Genomic DNA, 18,851 nt, shown 5'->3' on the forward strand with positions numbered 1-18,851 from the left:
ATGAAGCCTGATATCAAAACCAAAGTGCAAACAAAAACAAAACACTGTTACTGAACATCCCTCATGAGTGTAGATGCACATATTCTTAACATACTATTAAGCACACATAATTCAGCTACATATAAAGAGAATGAACCCACCGTGACCAAGTGGGGGTTATTCCAGGAATGCAAGGCTGTTTCAGTACTCAAAAATCAGCCGTTGTAATCCACCACAGTAACAGCCTAAAGAAGAAAAATGACATGACCATACCAATTGATGTAGAAAAAACATGTGACAAAATTCAACACCCAATGGTGATTAAAACTCTCAGAAAACCAAGAATAGAGGGGAACTTCCTCAACTTGATAAAGAATATCTGTACAAAAACTATCATCATACTTTCTGGTGAAAGACTAATGCTTTCCTCCTAAGATTGAGGAAAAGCAAGGACTTTGATCACTGATAGTCAACATAGTACTGGCGTTTCTACTTCTAGATGTAAATCTAACAAAACATGTACAGGACTTATATGCTGAAAACTATTACAAACTGCTGGTGAAAGAAATCAAAGGCTTAAATAAATAGACATACAGTGTTCATGGATTGGCAGAGACTACATAGTAAAGATATCAATTTTCTCAAAATTGATACAGAGTTTTAATGCAATTTCTATCAAAATCTTCAGTAAGTTTTTTCTATTAGATATAGCAAGGTCATTCTAAAATTTATGTGGAAAGGAAAAAAGCTAGAATAGGTCAAAACGATTTTGGGAAGAAAAATAATAAAGTGAGAGGAATCACTTTACCAGATTTCAATATTTACTACAGAGCTACAGTAATCAAGAATGTATGGTGTTGGCAAAGGGCTGGACATAAAAGTCAGCTGCACAGAATAAAGACCCAGAAATAGCCCCACACGAGTACACCCACCTGATTTTTGATTAAGGTGAAAAAGCAAGTCAAAGGTGGAAAGATAGCCTTTTCCTCAAATGGTGCTGGAGAAATGACCTAGGTCAATGAATCTTGACTTAGGTCTGATACTTTATATAAAATTAACTCAAAATGGATCCCAGTCTTTAATATAAAATGTAGAATTATTGAACTTTTAGGAAGAAAACATTGGAGATAATCTTCAGGACCAAGGGCTTCGTGACATCAAAGGCACAATCCATGAAAGAAAAAACTGATAAGTCAGACTTCATCAAAATTAAAAATTGTTCTCTGAGAGGCCCTATTAAGAGGATGAAAAGACAAGTTACAGAAAGGGAGAAAATATTTGCCAACTACATATACAACCAAGGATATCCTGGATAGATAAAGAACTCTCAAAACTCAACATTTAAAAAACAAATGATTCAACTAGAAAATGAGCAAAAGACATAAAGAGACATTTCACTGATGAGCATAAAGGGACGGCAATAAGCTCATGACAAGATGTTAACACCATGAGCCATTAGGGGAAAGCTCAGACCACAATGAGCTATCACTACACAGCTTTTAGAACAGCTGAAATACAACACGCAACAATACCTAATGCTGGCGAGGATGAGGGGAAACTGAGTCTCTCATACGTCACTGGTGGGAACATAAAATGGTGCAGCCAGTCTGGAAAAGGTAGGCAGTTTCTTACAAAAGCTAAATACTCAATTACTATCTATGTCAGCAACTGGGCATTTATCCTAGAGGAATGAAAACTTACATCTATACAAAAACCTGTATGTGACTGTTCATAGCAGCTTTTTTTTTTTTTTTTTTTTTTTTGCTGTACGCGGGCCTCTCATTGCTGTGGCCTCTCCCGTTGCGGAGCACAGGCTCCGGACACACAGGCTCCGCGGCCATGGCTCGCGGGCCCAGCCGCTCCGCGGCATGTGGGATCTTCCGGGATCGGGGCACGAACCCGTGTCCCCTGCATCGGCAGGCGGACTCTCAACCACTGCGCCACCAGGGAAGCCCGCAGCTTTATTTTTTAATAGCCAAAAACTGCAAACAACTAAAAGGTGCCTTAATATGTGAATAATTTAAAAAACTACCATTGCATGGCATATCCATACAATGGAATGCCACCCAGAAATTAAAAGGGACAAACTATTAATACATGCAACAACTTAGGTGGATCTCAAGGGTATTATGGTGTTGAAAAAAAGTCAATATAAAAAATGTGTGAATCTATTTATATGGTGGTCCAAAATGACAAAATTATGAAAATAGCCAACAGATGAATGGTTTCTAGGAAGTGGGAATGACGGGGGTTGTGGCTATAATAGGGCAGCAGGGGGACGTCTGTGCGGGGTGAACAGTGCTCTAGCCTGGTCGCCATGGTCATCACACAAACCTGCACGGGGTAAAATGACATTGAACTATACCTATACATTGTACCAGTATTAATCTCCTGGTTTTGATCTTGTACCACAGTTACATAGGATGTAGGATTTAAGCATTGGGAGAGGCTAGGTGAAGGGTCTATGGGACCTCTCTGCACTATCTCCACAACTTTCTGTGAATCTACAATTATTTCAAAATAAAAAGTTTTAAAAAGTTGTCAAAAAATTAATAGTTTATTATGTCTAACTCCCCAAAATGGCATACATGTTGTAGAGTGTCTTAAAGTTTGTTTTTTCCAAGTGTGCAAATTTAAAATGTGAAATTTCTGCCATTTCTTCCCACCACCACCTTAGAGTAAAAATGGCTGAACCTTCTCCCCAGATATGTCACTTCTTGTCATCAAACTGAAAACTGGGTAAGAAGCTTATTAGTTGGCCTTCTATTAATGGCTGTTTTAATGAGAAATAACATTTATCACTTTAGAATTGGCAGAGCTATCAGTGACCAGTAAAGTAAGGCTACGAAGGATGACAATTTTGTATGACATGCTTATTCAGAGGCCAGAGATCAGGTAAGAGCCCAGTTTTGCTACCACTTAGTTAACTGCTGTTTGCATTAAATATATTCATTTACAAAGAGGTAACTAATACCAGCAGCTCACTGTGTTAAAGTAACGCCACATTAAAAGGATGTTCTGTAAGTACACTGAAAGAAATCCAGTATTACCATGTTTACAGCATTCCTACTAACTGTCAATATAGATACCTTAGGACCCTAATGTGAAAGTAAAACACCATTAACCAGCATTAACTAGCCTGTTGCATAGGGGTGGCTTTAAAGAACTGGTCATGTTAACAGAAACTCACCGAATTAACTGTGCTTTTCCAGGTGAAGTAGATGGTCTGGACTTTTCAAGTCTTCCTCCATGTTTTTCTTCTTGGGTGTCTCTTAGTGAGCTTTTGTTCCTAAAGAAATATTAATTTTATTAATCACTTTACGCTAACAGGAAATTAAAATAGAAATGTATACAAATATTCCATCATTTTCACGCATCCAAATGATGTGTTTTCCTAACACAGAGAATGACTGTGAGCTCCAGTCTCATCTGACACCTGAGAGGTCCCTTTTGTCCTTCAAGCACAGCCATGCATTTTATGTAATGGAGAAACACTTTGTCCAGTATTTCTTTGTGCTAGAAACAGGTCTTCATAGGCTGCCATCATTGGGAAGGTCCTTCAGTCTGTCCTGGATCACTGTTGCCTGTTTTTCCACCTTGCCCACCTGACATTGCAGCAGGTCCTATGCCTGATTTTCTGGATATTCTCAAGCTTAGTCTACACCTTGGCATGTACTGGGTTTGCATTAAATACTTGTTTAGTGAATTCTTAATTGAAGAAAATAAGCACACGCAAAAAGCAGTATTTTATAATTCACTGCCCCATTAACAGAGTAGCCCATACATTTGTCATTTTCAGACTCACTCTTTCAAACAGGGCCACAAAGGTCAAACACCCCAAAATCAGTGAGACTCAGAGGACCAAGCATGTCTCCTCCTTCCACAGGACTCCCCTGCCAGCTCTCTGAGTTTGCACCCAAAATACAATCACCTGTGGTTCTGAGAATCCCTGCAGGTGAGGGACCCATGTGACCAGCAGGGACCCAGTTCTTAACCCAATAAGGGGATGACATGGAATAAAAATAGGCTGTAACGTTTAACCTATTTGCTACACTTTAAGAAGTGCTCTAGGTGCTTCTGACTGCTTACGTGTTGGTAACATTGGCCCTTCATCTTTGCTTTGGCACCAATTTACAGAGGGTCCTAAGTGGAACTAGGCTTGTATATTTCAGACGTTCATCAAACCAGTGTCCACTTTACTCAGACCATTCATTCATATGTTTGTGGTTCTATCCTTTTTTATAGTATTTACTCAAAGTTCTGTTAATATACAAGATACCACGTCTATGAAGTTTTCCCTAATTAACTACACAGAATGGTACATTTAATCACATAATTTAAATCGGAATTCTTCTAACACTTACTTACTCAGGTCCCTACCACAATATTGACATTTCCCATGGGATTCCTCCATGTGTTTTTACCATCTTTTTCGCGTGTCATTTGCCCTGACTCACCGACCACATGGAAGTGAGTTGGGCTCTCCCCCCGTGGCGCTCTGCAGACAAATGCTGTTGGACGTCCAAGCTTTCTGCCTGGAACATGAAGAGGGCAGGAAGGAACCAACGTGTATTATGGAGGAAGGTGTGAGTTATCTCCTCTGTAGTTTTCTCTGATGAAACTAAGTTATGTGAAAAGTTGGGCAACTGTGTGGTTAGCAAGGATGTATCAGAAAACCCATCATGTAAGTGTCTACATACTCTTTGGTATCAACAGTGGTCTTCCAGATTAATGTTGGCTCTAATCTCTTGGTCATCTGACTCCTTCCCAAACTGAGTTGCTTCTTCTCCAGTGCAATCCTGCGGGAAGCAGTGCTAGCTTTATGTAAAGCGGCTGCTTTCTCCTCAGGTGCCTCATTAGGCTGATCCTTTTCCTTTCGCTGTTCTTCATTGAATCTAACCTCCTTTAATTAAAAAAAAGAGCATATATTTACAGTGATATCACTTCTGAATTACCTCATGTTATCTGAAAATTAACCCTGGCGATAAATTCAGACAGGAAGTCTCAAGATGCTCTAACTTGTGTTCCTTAGCAACACAAATTGAATCTGGGCAACTTCAAGACCAAGGCCTCTGTTGGAGTTAGGCTGACAGTAATGGGATGATCCTAAACTCACACCCCTGCTGCAGCCCACACGGATACAGCAGCAGGACTGGACCAACTCACTCCCCACCACCACCAGAAAAAAATTACACTTAAACCCTGTAAAGACTGGGACACATCTTAGTCAAACTGCTGAGACCAAGGATAAAGAGACCACCTTGCAGACAGCCAGAAATAAAAGACAGATTATAGAGAGAGGAAGAAACATAACAATTAAAAGAGACTTCTCATCAGAGACAATGCAATCCACAAGACAAGGGAGTGATATAGTTAAAGTGATGAAAGGGAAAAAAAACCCATATCCTGCCAACCCAAAATTCTATACAGAGAAAAAAAATCTTGTGAAAATGAGGGTAAAATAAAGACTTCACAGACGAAAAAAAGCTGAGAGAATTCACTGCCAGAAGACCCAGGCTAAAAACATTGTTCATGAAGCTCTTCAATCAGAAGGGATCTCATACGAGACAGAACATACATCTACACAAAAGAATGGAGAAATGGTAAAAATAAATATAAAAGCTTCTTTGTGATAAGGGGTTGATAGCATGTCAAAGTAAACTGTGTGATGACAGTAGTACAACTACAGGGAGAGGCATTCGAAGCACACTCTTGTAAGGCTCTTAGCCTGCCTATGACGCTGCATAATACTGTCCAAAGGCAGACAAGGTAAAGTAGAGACACATGTTATGAGCCCAACTGAGATGTGTTTTAAAAAGTATAATTGATGAACTAATTGCATATACAAAGTGGAATCATTTCTAAAACTTCAGGTAAGTCAAAGGGGGAAGAAAAAGAGGAGAAAAAGAACAAAGAACAAGTGGGACTAATAAAAGCAACAAGCAAACTAGTAAATTTAATTCAACTCTATCAGTAGGCACATTAAATGAAAATGATTTAAAAACGTCAGTTAAAAGAAATCATCAGAGTGGATGAAAAAGGAAAACCCAATTATCTGTGGTCTAAAAGAAACCATTTTACATATAAAGATATAAATACACTATAAGTAAAAAGCTGGAGAAAAACATTCCATGAAACCAATAATCAAAAAAAGCAGGAATGGCTACATTAAAATCAGACAAAATGGACTTCAAAACAAATAATATTATCAGAGATAGAGAGACATATAATGATCAAGAGCCAATTACACCCAATTCTAACTGTGTGTTCACCGAACAATAGAATTTCAAAAGATTAAAGCAACAATAGAACTGGAAAAACAGATAAATCCACAATTAGGAGACTTCAAAACCCCCCTCTCAGTAATCAACAGAATGAACAAAACAAAACTTAATAAGAATATAGGGCTTCCCTGGTGGCGCAGTGGTTCAGAGTGCGCCTGCCGATGCAGGGGACACGGGTTCGTGCCCCGGTCCGGGAAGATCCCACATGCCGCTGAGCGGCTGGGCCTGTGAGCCATGGCCGCTGAGCCTGCGCGTCCGGAGCCTGTGCTCCGCAATGGGAGAGGCCACAACAGTGAGAGGCCCGCATGCCGCAAAAAAAAAAAAGAAAAAAGAACATAAAATACCTGAGGAAGGCTATCAACCACCTGGACGTAACTGACATTTATAGAACACACCACACACAGCAGCAGAATACACATCCTTCTCAAATGCACAAGGAAAAATTTACCAAAACAGACCATATTTTAAGCCATAAAACAAACATCCACAAATTTAAAAGAACTAAAATCATACACAACATTGTCTCATAATAAAATGGAAGTAAGCTACAAATCCATAAGAAGATATATGGAAAATCCTCAGATATATTAATTTGCATGAAAACATACCAAAGTCTATGGGACACAGTTCATATGCTGCTTATAAAGAAATTTACAGCATAAAACTTTATATTACAAAATAAAGGTCTCAAATCGATGCCTAAGCTTCCAACTAAGAAATTAAATAAGGAAAGCAAATTAAACCCAGAGAGCAGAAGAAAAATTTAAAGAGCAGAAACAAAATAAAATAGAAAGCAAACAATAGAGAAAATCAATGAAACAAATAGCTATTCTTGGAAAAGATCAATAAAATTTATCACTTCTTTCCAGACTAGTCAAGACTAGTCAAGAATAAAAAGAAGGGGCTTCCCTGGTGGCACAGTGGTTAAGAGTCCGCCTGCCAATGCAGGGGACATGGGTTCGTGACCCGGTCCAGGAAGATCCCACATGCCGTGGAGCGGCTGGGCCCGTGAGCCATGGCTGCTGAGCCTGCGCATCCGGAGCCTGTGCTCCGCAACAGGAGAGACCACAACAACGAGAGGCCCTAGTACCGCAAAAAAAAAAAAAAAAAAAAAGAATAAAAAGAAGATATAAATGACCAATATTACGCATGAAAGAGGGGTCATCACAGCAGAGCCTCCAGACATCAGAAAATAATAGTGGAGTGTTATACTTGTTGCCAATATATGAAGTAAGTTAAATAAAATGTGCAAATTCATTGAAAGACATGAACCACCAAAGCTCAGTAAGAGAAAGAAATCTGAATAGTTCTATATCTACTAAAGAAATAAAATTCTCAACATAAAACCTTTCAACAAAGAAACGTAGAGATGGATTCCTTGGTGAATTCTACCAAACATTTAACAAAGAAATAAGATTTAACCTACATAAAGAATTCCAGAAAAAAGAAAAGAGTAGTGCATACTTCCCAATTCATTCTGAGGCCACATTACCCAGATACCAAAAACAGACAAAAACATTAAAAGATAACTACTAACCCATATCTTTCATGACCACAGATGCAAAAATCCTCAGCAAAATATTATCAAATTACATCTAGCAATGTCAAATAGGGTAAGACATCATGACCAATCCCAATCCCGGGATTAATATTAGTTCAATATTCAAAAATGAATGACCATATCAACAGACTAAAGAAGAAAAATCACGTGATCATCTCAAGATACAGTAAAATCACCACCCCCAAGTAGTAATAGGCTCATCTCCCATGGTTTAAGTTGAGGCCCCATGGGAAGCATGTAATAAAGCACCCTCCCCCTCCTAGCCAGGTGAGTGTCAGCAGAGGCCCAGTGGGGAGACCGAACTACCACCCCCTACCCGGTGGTAACAAGGCACCCTACACCACCAGGTTCTCAATGGAGTCTAAGTGGGGAACTTGGATTTTTACATGCACCGTGTAGTACCCCAGACCTACACCATGAGACCTACACTTAGAGAAGTCCTGCTAAAACAAAAGATTTAAATAAAATCCAAAGTTTCATAACGTAATCCAAAAATGTCCAAGACAACACAAAAAATCACTCATCATACCAAGAACAAGGAATGTCACAACCTGAATGAGAAAGGACGATGAATGGATGCTTATACCAAAGTAAAACGGATGATGAAATAATCTCAAATAGATGTTGGAATAAGATTTTAAAGTAACCATCATGAGGCTTCCCTGGTGGCACAGTGGTTAAGAATCCGCCTGCCAGTGCAGGGGATACAGGTTCAAGCCCTGGTCCGGGAAGATCCCACTTGCCACAGAGCAACTAAGCCCGTGTGCCACAACTACTGAAGCCCACACACCTAGAGCCCATACTCTGCAACAAGAGAAGCCACCGCAATGAGAAGCCTGTGCACCACAACAAAGAGGAGCCCCCGCTTGCCGCAACTAGAGAAAGCCCGCGCACAGCAACGAAGACCCAACACAGCCAAAAATAAATAAATAAAATAAATAGATTTATTAAAAAAAATAAAGTAGCCATCATAAAAATGCTTCACCCATCAATTACGAAGACTTGAAACAAATGAAAAATCAGAAAGTCTCAGCAAATAAATAGATGATATACAGAACCAAATAGAAATTCTGAAAATGAAATTTACAAACCAAAATAACTCACTGGATAGCTCAGCAACAGGATGGAGAAGACATAGGAGAGAAACCACGAACCTGAAGACAAACAACAGAAATTACCCAATCTGAACAACAAAGAGGAAATATATTGAAAAAAAAATTTTTTTTAATAAATAAACAGGGCCTCCAGATCTGTGGGACCATAGCAAAAAATCCAACCATCATGTAATCAGAGCACCAGAAGGAGAGGAGAAAGAAGGTCAGACTGAAAATGCATTCTAAGAATGTCTGAAATTTTCCCAAACTTGGAAAAAGACATAAATCTAAGATTCAAGAAGTTGAGCAAACCCTAAACAGAATAAACCCAAAGAAATTCCTGCCAAGACACATAATAATCAAACTCCATAAAACTAAGGTCAAAGAAAATTCTTAACAGCAATGAGAGAGAAACAATATTTTACCTATAAAGGAAAAACAATTAAAATAACAGCAGATTTCTCAGGAGAAACCATGGAGTCCAGAAAGACTGCAACAACATTTTTCAAGTGCTGAAAATAAAAAACTGTCAGCCCAGAATACCATATCCAGTGGAAATATTCTTCAGGAATAAAGGGGAATTCAAGATGTTCTCAGATAAAGGAAAACTAAGAGAATGTGTCACCAACAGACATACCTCAAAGAATAGAAGTTCTTAAACAGAAAGGATATGATAAAAGAAGGAAATTAGCAACACCAGAAAGAAAAGAACAGAAAGAATAAAAGCATGGGTACATACAAAAGACTTTCATTCTCCTCTTGAGTTTTCTAAATGATGTTTGATGGTTGAGGCGCAAATTATAACATTGTCTCATACAGTTATCAATATGAAGGAAATAAAGGCAAATATAAATGAGAGAGGGTAAAGGGACTTAAAGGGAGATATGGTTTCTATACTTCACTCACGTGGTAAAATGTCACACCAGTAGATTATGATAAATTATGTATAATACAATATCTATAACAACCACCAAAAACTCTACACAAAGAGATACACTCAAAACACTATGGAAAAATCAAAATCGAATTCAAAAAAAAATGTTCAAGTAATCCAAAGAAAACCAGGAAAAAAAAAAGTGAAAGAAAACAGAAAACAGAAGGAAAAAACAGAAAATGAAACGAAGCTGGCAGACTTAAGCTCTCACATATCAATAATTAAAAGTAAACAACTTAAACACACCAATGGATACATCAATATATAGAGTTTCAGAAAATGGATTTTACAAATGACTCAACTATATGCTGTCTACAAGAAACGCACTACAAATAATAATGATATAGGTAGCTTGAAAGTCAAAGAAGGGAAAAAGATACACCATGCAAATGTTAGTTTAAAAAAAAGGTAGGAGTGGCTATATGAATAGCAGATTAAGTACCCTTCAGAAAAAAGAAAACCACCAAAGACAGAGAGGGACATTACATAATGATAAAATGGTCAATCAAGAAGACATAATCCTAAATGTGTATGCAGAGCTGCAAACACAAAAACAGATAGGACTAAGAGGAGAAACAGACAAATCTACAATTATTGTTGGAGGATTTCAAATCCTTCTCTCAACACTGATAGAAAATCAGCAAGGATATGAAGAACTCAACCACACCAAAAACCAAATTTATAAAGATTTAAGTTATTTAGAGTGTGCTCTCTGACTACAGTGGAATCAAACTAACAATGAATCACGTAATAGAAAAATCTAATGCTAAACAACAAACTTCTAAATAATCATGGATCAAAGAGGAAGTCTCAAGGAAAAAAATTTTTATTGAGGTACAGTGGATTTAAGGGAATTTTAAAAAATAAAACTGAATGAAAATGAAAACAGTGATAATATAACACCAAAATGTGTGACAGGTAGGTGAAGTTCTGTAAGGGCAATTTATAGCACTAAATACTTACATTAGAAATGAATCAAACTCTCAAATCAAGAGTCTAAGCTGCCACCTTAAGAAACTAGCAAAAGAAGAGCAACATAAACTCAAAACAGGCAGAAGGATGTAAAAATAGTTGCATCTCTGAACTGTCAGCGCTATGGTGAGAGCAGGACAGTGGAGACTGCCTTCCATCTTACTGCTGTCCTGCCCCAGAGAGGTGCTCACTTGTTTCTGAATGTCTTTGTCCAAAAGACAAATTTTCTATAGATGAATGTAGACTTAAGAGAATTCTTTCTTAATATTCACCCCTGAAATCACCAAAATCCCTTTCAATGCAAACATAACTAGATTAAATTAAATGTATGATTAAAATATCTAGAGAAATAAGAGTAAATGAAACTTTAAGTAAAAAGAAAAGAATATCAAAGTGAAGAAGAAAAAAGAAAAATGGAGAAAAATCAATGAAACCAAAAGCGAATTCTCTGAGAGAACTGAGAAAACTGATGGGTTTTCCAGCTTTCTGGATTTTCTTGATCCAGATGCATCAAGAAAAAATAAAACACAATGATTAATACCAGGCACGAAAGAGGTAACAATAGCTACAGATTCTACAGTTGTTAAAAGGTTAATAAAAGAATAAACAAGTTTATACCAATCAGTTCAACAACTTAGATGAAAGGGATGCATTCCTTTAAAGACAACCTAGCAAGCTCCCTCAAGAAGAAACAGGTAACCTGCATGGTCCTAGAACTAGTAAGGACATAGAATTTGTAGTTTAAAACCTTCCCACAAAGAACACTCCAGGCACGGACTGCTTCACTGGTGAATTCTACCAAACAGTTAAGACAGAAAGAATAGCAATTCTACACAAACTCTTCCAGAAAATTGAATGGGAGATAAAACTTTCCAACTCATTCTATAAGGCCAGTATTACTCTGATACCCAAACCAGACAAAGCTATTAAAGAAAAAAAACTACACATTGATAATCTTACATAGATGCAAAACGTCTTAATAAAATCTTAGCAAATTAAAATTTTAAAGTATATAAAAAGGAAAATACACTCTGAACAAATGAAGTTTGTCCCAGAAATGTAAGGTTGGTTTATCATTTGAAAATCAATGTAATTCACCATGTTAAACTAAAAAAGGAAAAAAAGAACATGATAAATGCAATAGGTACAGAAATATCATTTGATAAAATCCAATATCCAATCCTAATAAAGTTCTCAACAACTTGGAATAGAGGGGAACTTCCTCAACCTTACAAATTTCATCTATGAAAAACCGACAGCTAACAATAATTAGAAACCGAAAGTTTTCCCTTTACCATCAGGAACAAGAAACCACGTCTATTCAATTCCGTACTGGAGGTTCCAGCTAGTGCATTAAGGAAAGAAAAATAAATAAAATCACTGAAATTGTAAAGGGAGAGGTAAAATGATCTTTATTTATAGACAATATGACTATCTACATAGAAGACCTTTTGAAATCTACAAACTAATATGGGACTTTAGCAAGGTTTCAGCGTATGAAATCAATATACAAAAATCAAGTGTATTTTTATATAGTAGCAACAAATAACCAGAAATTGACGTTTTAAACCTATGTTAAAAATAGCTCCCGGACGAGCGAGGAAGCTGGCGGAAGGGGAAGATGGCGGAAGAGTAAGACGCGGAGGTCACCCTCTTCCCCACAGATACACCAGAAATACATCTACACGTGGAACAACTCCAACAGAACATCTACTGAACGCTGGTGGAAGACCTCAGACCTCCCAAAAGGCAAGACACTCCCCCACGTACCTGGGTAGGGCAAAAGAAAAAAGGAAAAACAGAGACAAAAGAATAGGGACGGGACCTGCAGGGAGGTCTTCCTGCAGGGAGGGAGGGAGCCGTGAAGGAGGAAAGGTCTCCACTCACTAGGAGCCCCTTCGCGGACGGAGACTGCGGGTGGCGGCGGGGGAAAGCTTCGGAGTAGCGGAGGAGAGCACAGCCACAGGGATGCGGAGGGCAAAGCGGAGAGATTCCCGCAGAGAGGATCGGTGTCGACCGGCACTCACCAGCCCGAGAGGCTTGTCTGCTCCAGCCGCCGGGGCGGCTGGGGCTGGGAGCTGAGGCTCGGGTTTTGGGTTTCGGTTGGAGAGCAGGGAGAGGACTGGGGTTGGCGGCGTGAACACAGCCTGAAGGGGTTAGTGCGCCACCGCTGGCCGGGAGGGAGTCCGGGGAAAAGTCTGGACCTGACGAAGAGGCAAGAGACTTCTTCTTACCTCTTTGTTTCTTGGTGCGCGAGGAGAGGGGATTCAGAGCGCTGCTTAAAGGAGCTACAGAGATGGGCGCGAGCGAAAGCGCGGACCCCAGAGACGGGCGTGGGACACTAAGGCTGCTGCTGCTGCTGCCGCCACCAAGAAGCCCGTGTGCGAGCGCAGGTCACTCTCCACACCTCCCCTCCCGGGAGCCTGTGCTGCCCGCCACTGCCACGGTCCCGGGCTCCACAGACCACATCCCCGGGAGAACGCACGGGCGCGCCTCGTGCTGACGCAACGTCACGCCGGCCTCCGCCGACGCACGCTCGCCCCGCCTCCGTGCCCCTCCCTCCCCCGCGGCCTGAGTGAGCCAGAGCCGCCAAATCAGTGGCTCCTTTAACCCCGTCCTGTCTGAGCGAAGAACAGACGTCCTCCGGCGACCTACACGCAGAGGCGGGGCCGAATCCAAAGCTGAGCCCCGGGAGCTGTGCGAACAGAGAAGAGAAAGGGGAATCTCTCCCAGCAGCCACAGGAGCAGCGGATTAAATCTCCACAATCAACGTGATGTACCTGCATCTGTGGAATACCTGAAGAGACAACGAATCATCCCAAGTTGAGGAGGTGGACTTTGAGAGCAAGATTTATGATTTTTTCCCCTTTTCCTCTTTTTGTGAGTGTGTATGTGTATGCTTCTGTGTGAGATTCTGTCTCTATAGCTTTGCTTCCACCATTTGTACTAGGGTTCTATCTGTCCGTTTTTTTGGTTTTGTTTTTCGGTTTTTAAAATTTTTTTTTCTTAATAATTATTTTTTATTTTAATAACTTTATTTTATCTTACTCTATTTTATTTTATCTTCTTTCATTTTTTCCTACCTTCCTCCCTCCCTCCCTCCTTCCTTTCTTTCTTCCTTCCTTTCTTTTAATTCTTTATTTCTACTTTTTCTCCCTTTTATTCTTCTGAGCCGTGTGGATGAAAGCCTCTTGGTGCTGCAGCCAGGAGTCAGTGCTGTGCCTCTGAGGTGGGAGAGCCAACTTCAGGACATTGGTCAACAAGAGACCTCCCAGCTCCACATAATATCAAACGGCGAAAATCTCCCAGAGATCTCCATCTCAACACCAGCACCCAGCTTCACTCAACGACCAGCAAGCTACAGTGCTGGACACCCTATGCCAAACAACTAGCAAGACAGGAACACAACCCCACCCATTAGCAGAGAGGCTGCCTAAAATCATAATAAGTCCACAGACACCCCAAAACACACCACCAGACGTGGACCTGCCCACCAGAAAGACAAGATCCAGCTTCATCCACCAGGACACAGGCACTAGTCCCCTCCACCAGGAAGCCTACACAACCCACTGAACCAACCTTAGCCACTGGGGACAGACACCAAAAACAACGGGAACTACGAACCTGCAGCCTGCAAAAAGGAGACCCCAAACACAGTAAGATGAGCAAAATGAGAAGACAGAAAAACACACAGCAGATGAAGGAGCAAGATAAAAACCCACCAGACCTAACAAATGAGAATAGGCAGTCTCCCTGAAAAAGAATTCAGAATAATGATAGTAAAGATGATCTAAAATCTTGGAAATAGAATAGAGAAAATGCAAGAAACATTTAACAAGGACCTAGAAGAACTAAAGATGAAACAAGCAACAATGAACAACCCAATAAAGGAAATTAAAAATACTCTAGATGGGATCAATAGCAGAATAACTGAGGCAGAAGAACGGGTAAGTGACCTGGAAGATAAAATAGTGGAAATAACTACTGCAGAGCAGAATAAAGAAAAAAGAATGAAAAGAACTGAGGACAGTCTCAGAGACCTCTGGGACAACATTAAACGCACCAACATTCGAATTATAGGGGTTCCAGAAGAAGAAGAGAAAAAGAAAGGGACTGAGAAAATATTTGAAGAGATTATAGTTAAGAACTTCCCTAATATGGGAAAGGAAATAGTTAATCAAGTCCAGGAGGCACAGAGAGTCCCATACACAATAAAACCAAGGAGAAATATGCCAAGACACATATTAATCAAACTGTCAAAAATTAAACACAAAGAAAACATATTAAAAGCAGCAAGGGAAAAACAACAAATAACACACAAGGGAATCCCCATAAGGTTAACAGCTGATCTTTCAGCAGAAACTCTGCAAGCCAGAAGGGACTGGCAGGACATATTTAAAGTGATGAAGGAGAACAACCTGCAACCAAGATTACTCTACCCAGCAAGGATCTCATTCAGATTGGATGGAGAAATTAAAACCTTTAGAGACAAGCAAAAGCTGAGAGAGTTCAGCACCACCAAACCAGCTTTACAACAAATTTTAAAGGAACGTCTCTAGGCAAGAAACACAAGAGAAGGAAAACACCTACCATAACGAACCCAAAACAATTAAGAAAATGGGAATAGGAACATACATATCGATAATTACCTTCAATGTAAATGGACTAAATGCTCCCACCAAAAGACACAGATTGGCTGAATGGCTACAAAAACAAGACCCATATATATGCTGTCTACAAGAGACCCACTTCAGACCTAGAGACACATACAGACTGAGAGTAAGGGGATGGAAAAAGATATTCCATGCAAATGGAAACCAAAAGAAAGCTGGAGTAGCAATTCTCATATCAGACAAAATAGACTTTAAAATAAAGACTATTACAAGAGACAAAGAAGGACACTACATAATGATCAAGAGATCAATCCAAGATGAAGATGTAACAATTGTAAATATTTATGCACCTAACACAGGAGCACCTCAAGACATAAGGCAAATACTAACAGCCATAAAAGGGGAAATCGACAGTAACACATTCACAGTAGGGGACTTTAACACCCTACTATCACCAATGGACAGATCATCCAAAATGAAAATAAATAAGGAAACACAAGCTTTAAATGATACATTAAACAAGATGGATATTTAATTGATATTTATAGGACATTCCATCCAAAAACTACAGAATACACATTTTTCTCAAGTGCTCATGGAACATTCTCCAGGATAGATCATACCTTGGGCCACAAATCAAGCCTTGCTAAATTTAAGAAAATTGAAATTGTATCAAGTATCTTTCCCACCACAACGCTATGAGACTAGATATCAATTACAGGAAAAGATCTGAAAAAAAATACAAATACATGGAGGCTAAACAATACACTACTTAATAACGAAGTGATCACTGAAGAAATCAAAGAGGAAATAAAAAAATACCTAGAAACAAAAGACAATGGAGACACAATGACCCAAACCTATGGGATGCAGCAAAAGCAGTTCTAAGAGGGAAGTTTATAGCAATACAATCCTACCTTAAGAAACAGGAAACATCTTGAATAAACAACCTAACCTTGCACCTAAAGCAATTAGAGAAAGAAGAACAAAAAACCCCCAAAGTTAGCGGAAAGAAAGAAAGAAAGAAAAATAAGATCAGAAATAAATGAAAAAGAAATGAAGGAAACGATAGCAAAGATCAATAAAACTAAAAGCTGGTTCTTTGAGAAGATAAACAAAATTGACAAACCATTAGCCAGACTCATCAAGAAAAAAAGGGAGAAGACTCAAATCAATAGAATTAGAAATGAAAAAGGAGAAGTAACAACTGACACTGCAGAAATACAAAAGATCGTGAGAGATTACTACAAGCAACTCTATGCCAATAAAATGGACAACCTGGGGCTTCCCTGGTGGCGCAGTGGTTGAGAGTCCGCCTGCCGATGCAGGGGACACGGGTTCGTGCCCCGGTCCGGGAAGATCCCACATGCCACAGAGCGGCTGGGCCTGTGGGCCATGGCCGCTGGGCCTGCGCATCCGGAGCCTGTGCTCTGCGACGGGAGGGGCCACGGCAGTGAGAGGCCCGCATACCGCAAAAAAAAAAAAAAAAAAAAAAAATGGACAACCTGGAAGAAATGGACAAAGTCTTAGAAATGCACAACCTGCCAAGACTGAATCAGGAAGAAATGGAAAATATGAACAGACCAATCACAAGCACTGAAATTGAAACTGTGATAAAAAAAATCTTCCAACAAACAAAAGCCCAAGACCAGACAGCTTCACAGGCAAATTCTATCAAACATTTAGAGAAGAGCTAACACCTATCCTTCTCAAACTCTTCCAAAATATAGCAGAGGGAGGAACACTCCCAAACTCATTCTACGAGGCCACCATCACCTTGATACCAAAACCAGACAAGGATGTCACAAAGAAAGAAAACTACAGGCCAATATCACTGATGAACATAGATGCAAAAATCCTCAACAAAATACTAGCAAACAGAATCCAACAGCACATTAAAAGGATCACACACCACGATCAAGTGGGGTTTTATCCCAGGAATGCATGGATTCTTCAATATAAGCAACTCAATCAATGTGATACACCATATTAACAAATTGAAGGAGAAAAACCATATGATCATCTCAATAGATGCAGAGAAAGCTTTCGACAAAATTCAACACACATTTATGATAAACACCTGCAGAAAGTAGGCATAGAGGGAACTTTCCTCAACATAACAAAGGTCATATATGACAAACCCACAGCCAACATCGTCCTCAATGGTGAAAAACTGAAACCATTTCCACGAAGATCAGGAACAAGACAAGGTTGCCCACTCTCACCACTCTTATTCAACCTAGTTTTGGAAGTTTTAGCCACAGCAATCAGAGAAGAAAAGGAAATAAAAGGAATCCAAATCGGAAAAGAAGAAGTAAAGCTGTCACTGTTTGCAGATGACATGATACTATACATAGAGAATCCTAAAGATGCCACCGGAAAACTACTAGAGCTAATCAATGAATTTGGTAAAGTAGCAGGACACAAAATTAATGCACAGAAATCTCTTGCATTCCTATACACTAATGATCGAAAAGCTGAACGTGAAATTAAGAAAGCATTCCCATTTACCATTGCAAAAAAAAGAATAAAATATCTAGGAATAAACCTACCTAAGGAGACAAAAGACCTGTATGCAGAAAATTATAAGACACTGATGAAAGAAATTAAAGATGATACAAATAGATGGAGAGATATACCATGTTATTGGATTGGAAGAATCAACATTGTGAAAATGACTCTACTACCCAAAGCAATCTACAGATTCAATGCAATCCCTATCAAACTACCACTGGCATTTTTCACAGAACTAGAAAAAAATTTTTCACAATTTGTATGGAAAAACAAAAGACCCCGAATAGCCAAAGCAATCTTGAGAACGAAAAATGGAGCTGGAGGAATCAGGCTCCCTGACTTCATACTATACTACAAAGCTACAGTAATCAAGACAATAGGGTACTGGCACAAAAACAGAAAGATAGATCAATGGAACAGGATAGAAAGCCCAGAGATAAACCTACACACATATGGTCACCTTATCTTTGATAAAGGAGGCAGGAATGTACAGTGGAGAAAGGACAGCCTCTTCAATAAGTGGTGCTGGGAAAACTGGACAGGAACATGTAGAAGTATGAGATAAGATCACTCCCTAACACCATACACAAAAATAAGCTCAAAATGGACTAAAGACCTAAATGTAAGGCCAGAAACTATCAAACTCTTAGAGGAAAACATAGGCAGAACACTCTATGACATACATCACAGCAAGATACTTTTTGACCCACCTCCTAGAGAAATGGAAATAAAAACAAATGGGACCTAATGAAACTTCAAAGCTTTTGCACAGCAAAGGAAACCATAAACGAGATGAAAAGACAACCCTCAGAATGGGAGAAAATATTTGCAAATGAAGCAACTGACAAAGGGTTAATCTCCAAAATTTATAAGCAGCTCATGCAGCTCAATAACAAAAAA

At 39.4% G+C, this 18,851-nt stretch overlaps 1 protein-coding gene across 6 annotated transcripts in view; it reads right to left on the bottom strand.

Annotated features, from left to right (window-relative positions):
* The window catches only part of ODAD2 (outer dynein arm docking complex subunit 2), a 240,839-nt gene that overhangs the window by 147,400 nt on the left and 74,588 nt on the right, over nucleotides 1–18,851 (bottom strand). For all 6 annotated transcript variants that reach the window (XM_082618220.1, XM_082618221.1, XM_082618223.1 and 3 more), the window contains 2 exons: nucleotides 4,680–4,882; nucleotides 3,170–3,268 (listed from right to left, as the gene is read on the bottom strand). In XM_082618220.1, coding sequence (XP_082474346.1) covers nucleotides 3,170–3,268; nucleotides 4,680–4,882 — 302 coding nt within the window. The remainder of the gene's footprint in view (nucleotides 1–3,169; nucleotides 3,269–4,679; nucleotides 4,883–18,851) is intronic.

Source organism: Mesoplodon mirus (genome assembly GCF_964341445.2).
Source record: "Mesoplodon mirus genome assembly, chromosome: 4".
In the NCBI taxonomy this organism is placed as follows: Eukaryota; Metazoa; Chordata; class Mammalia; order Artiodactyla; family Ziphiidae; genus Mesoplodon; species Mesoplodon mirus.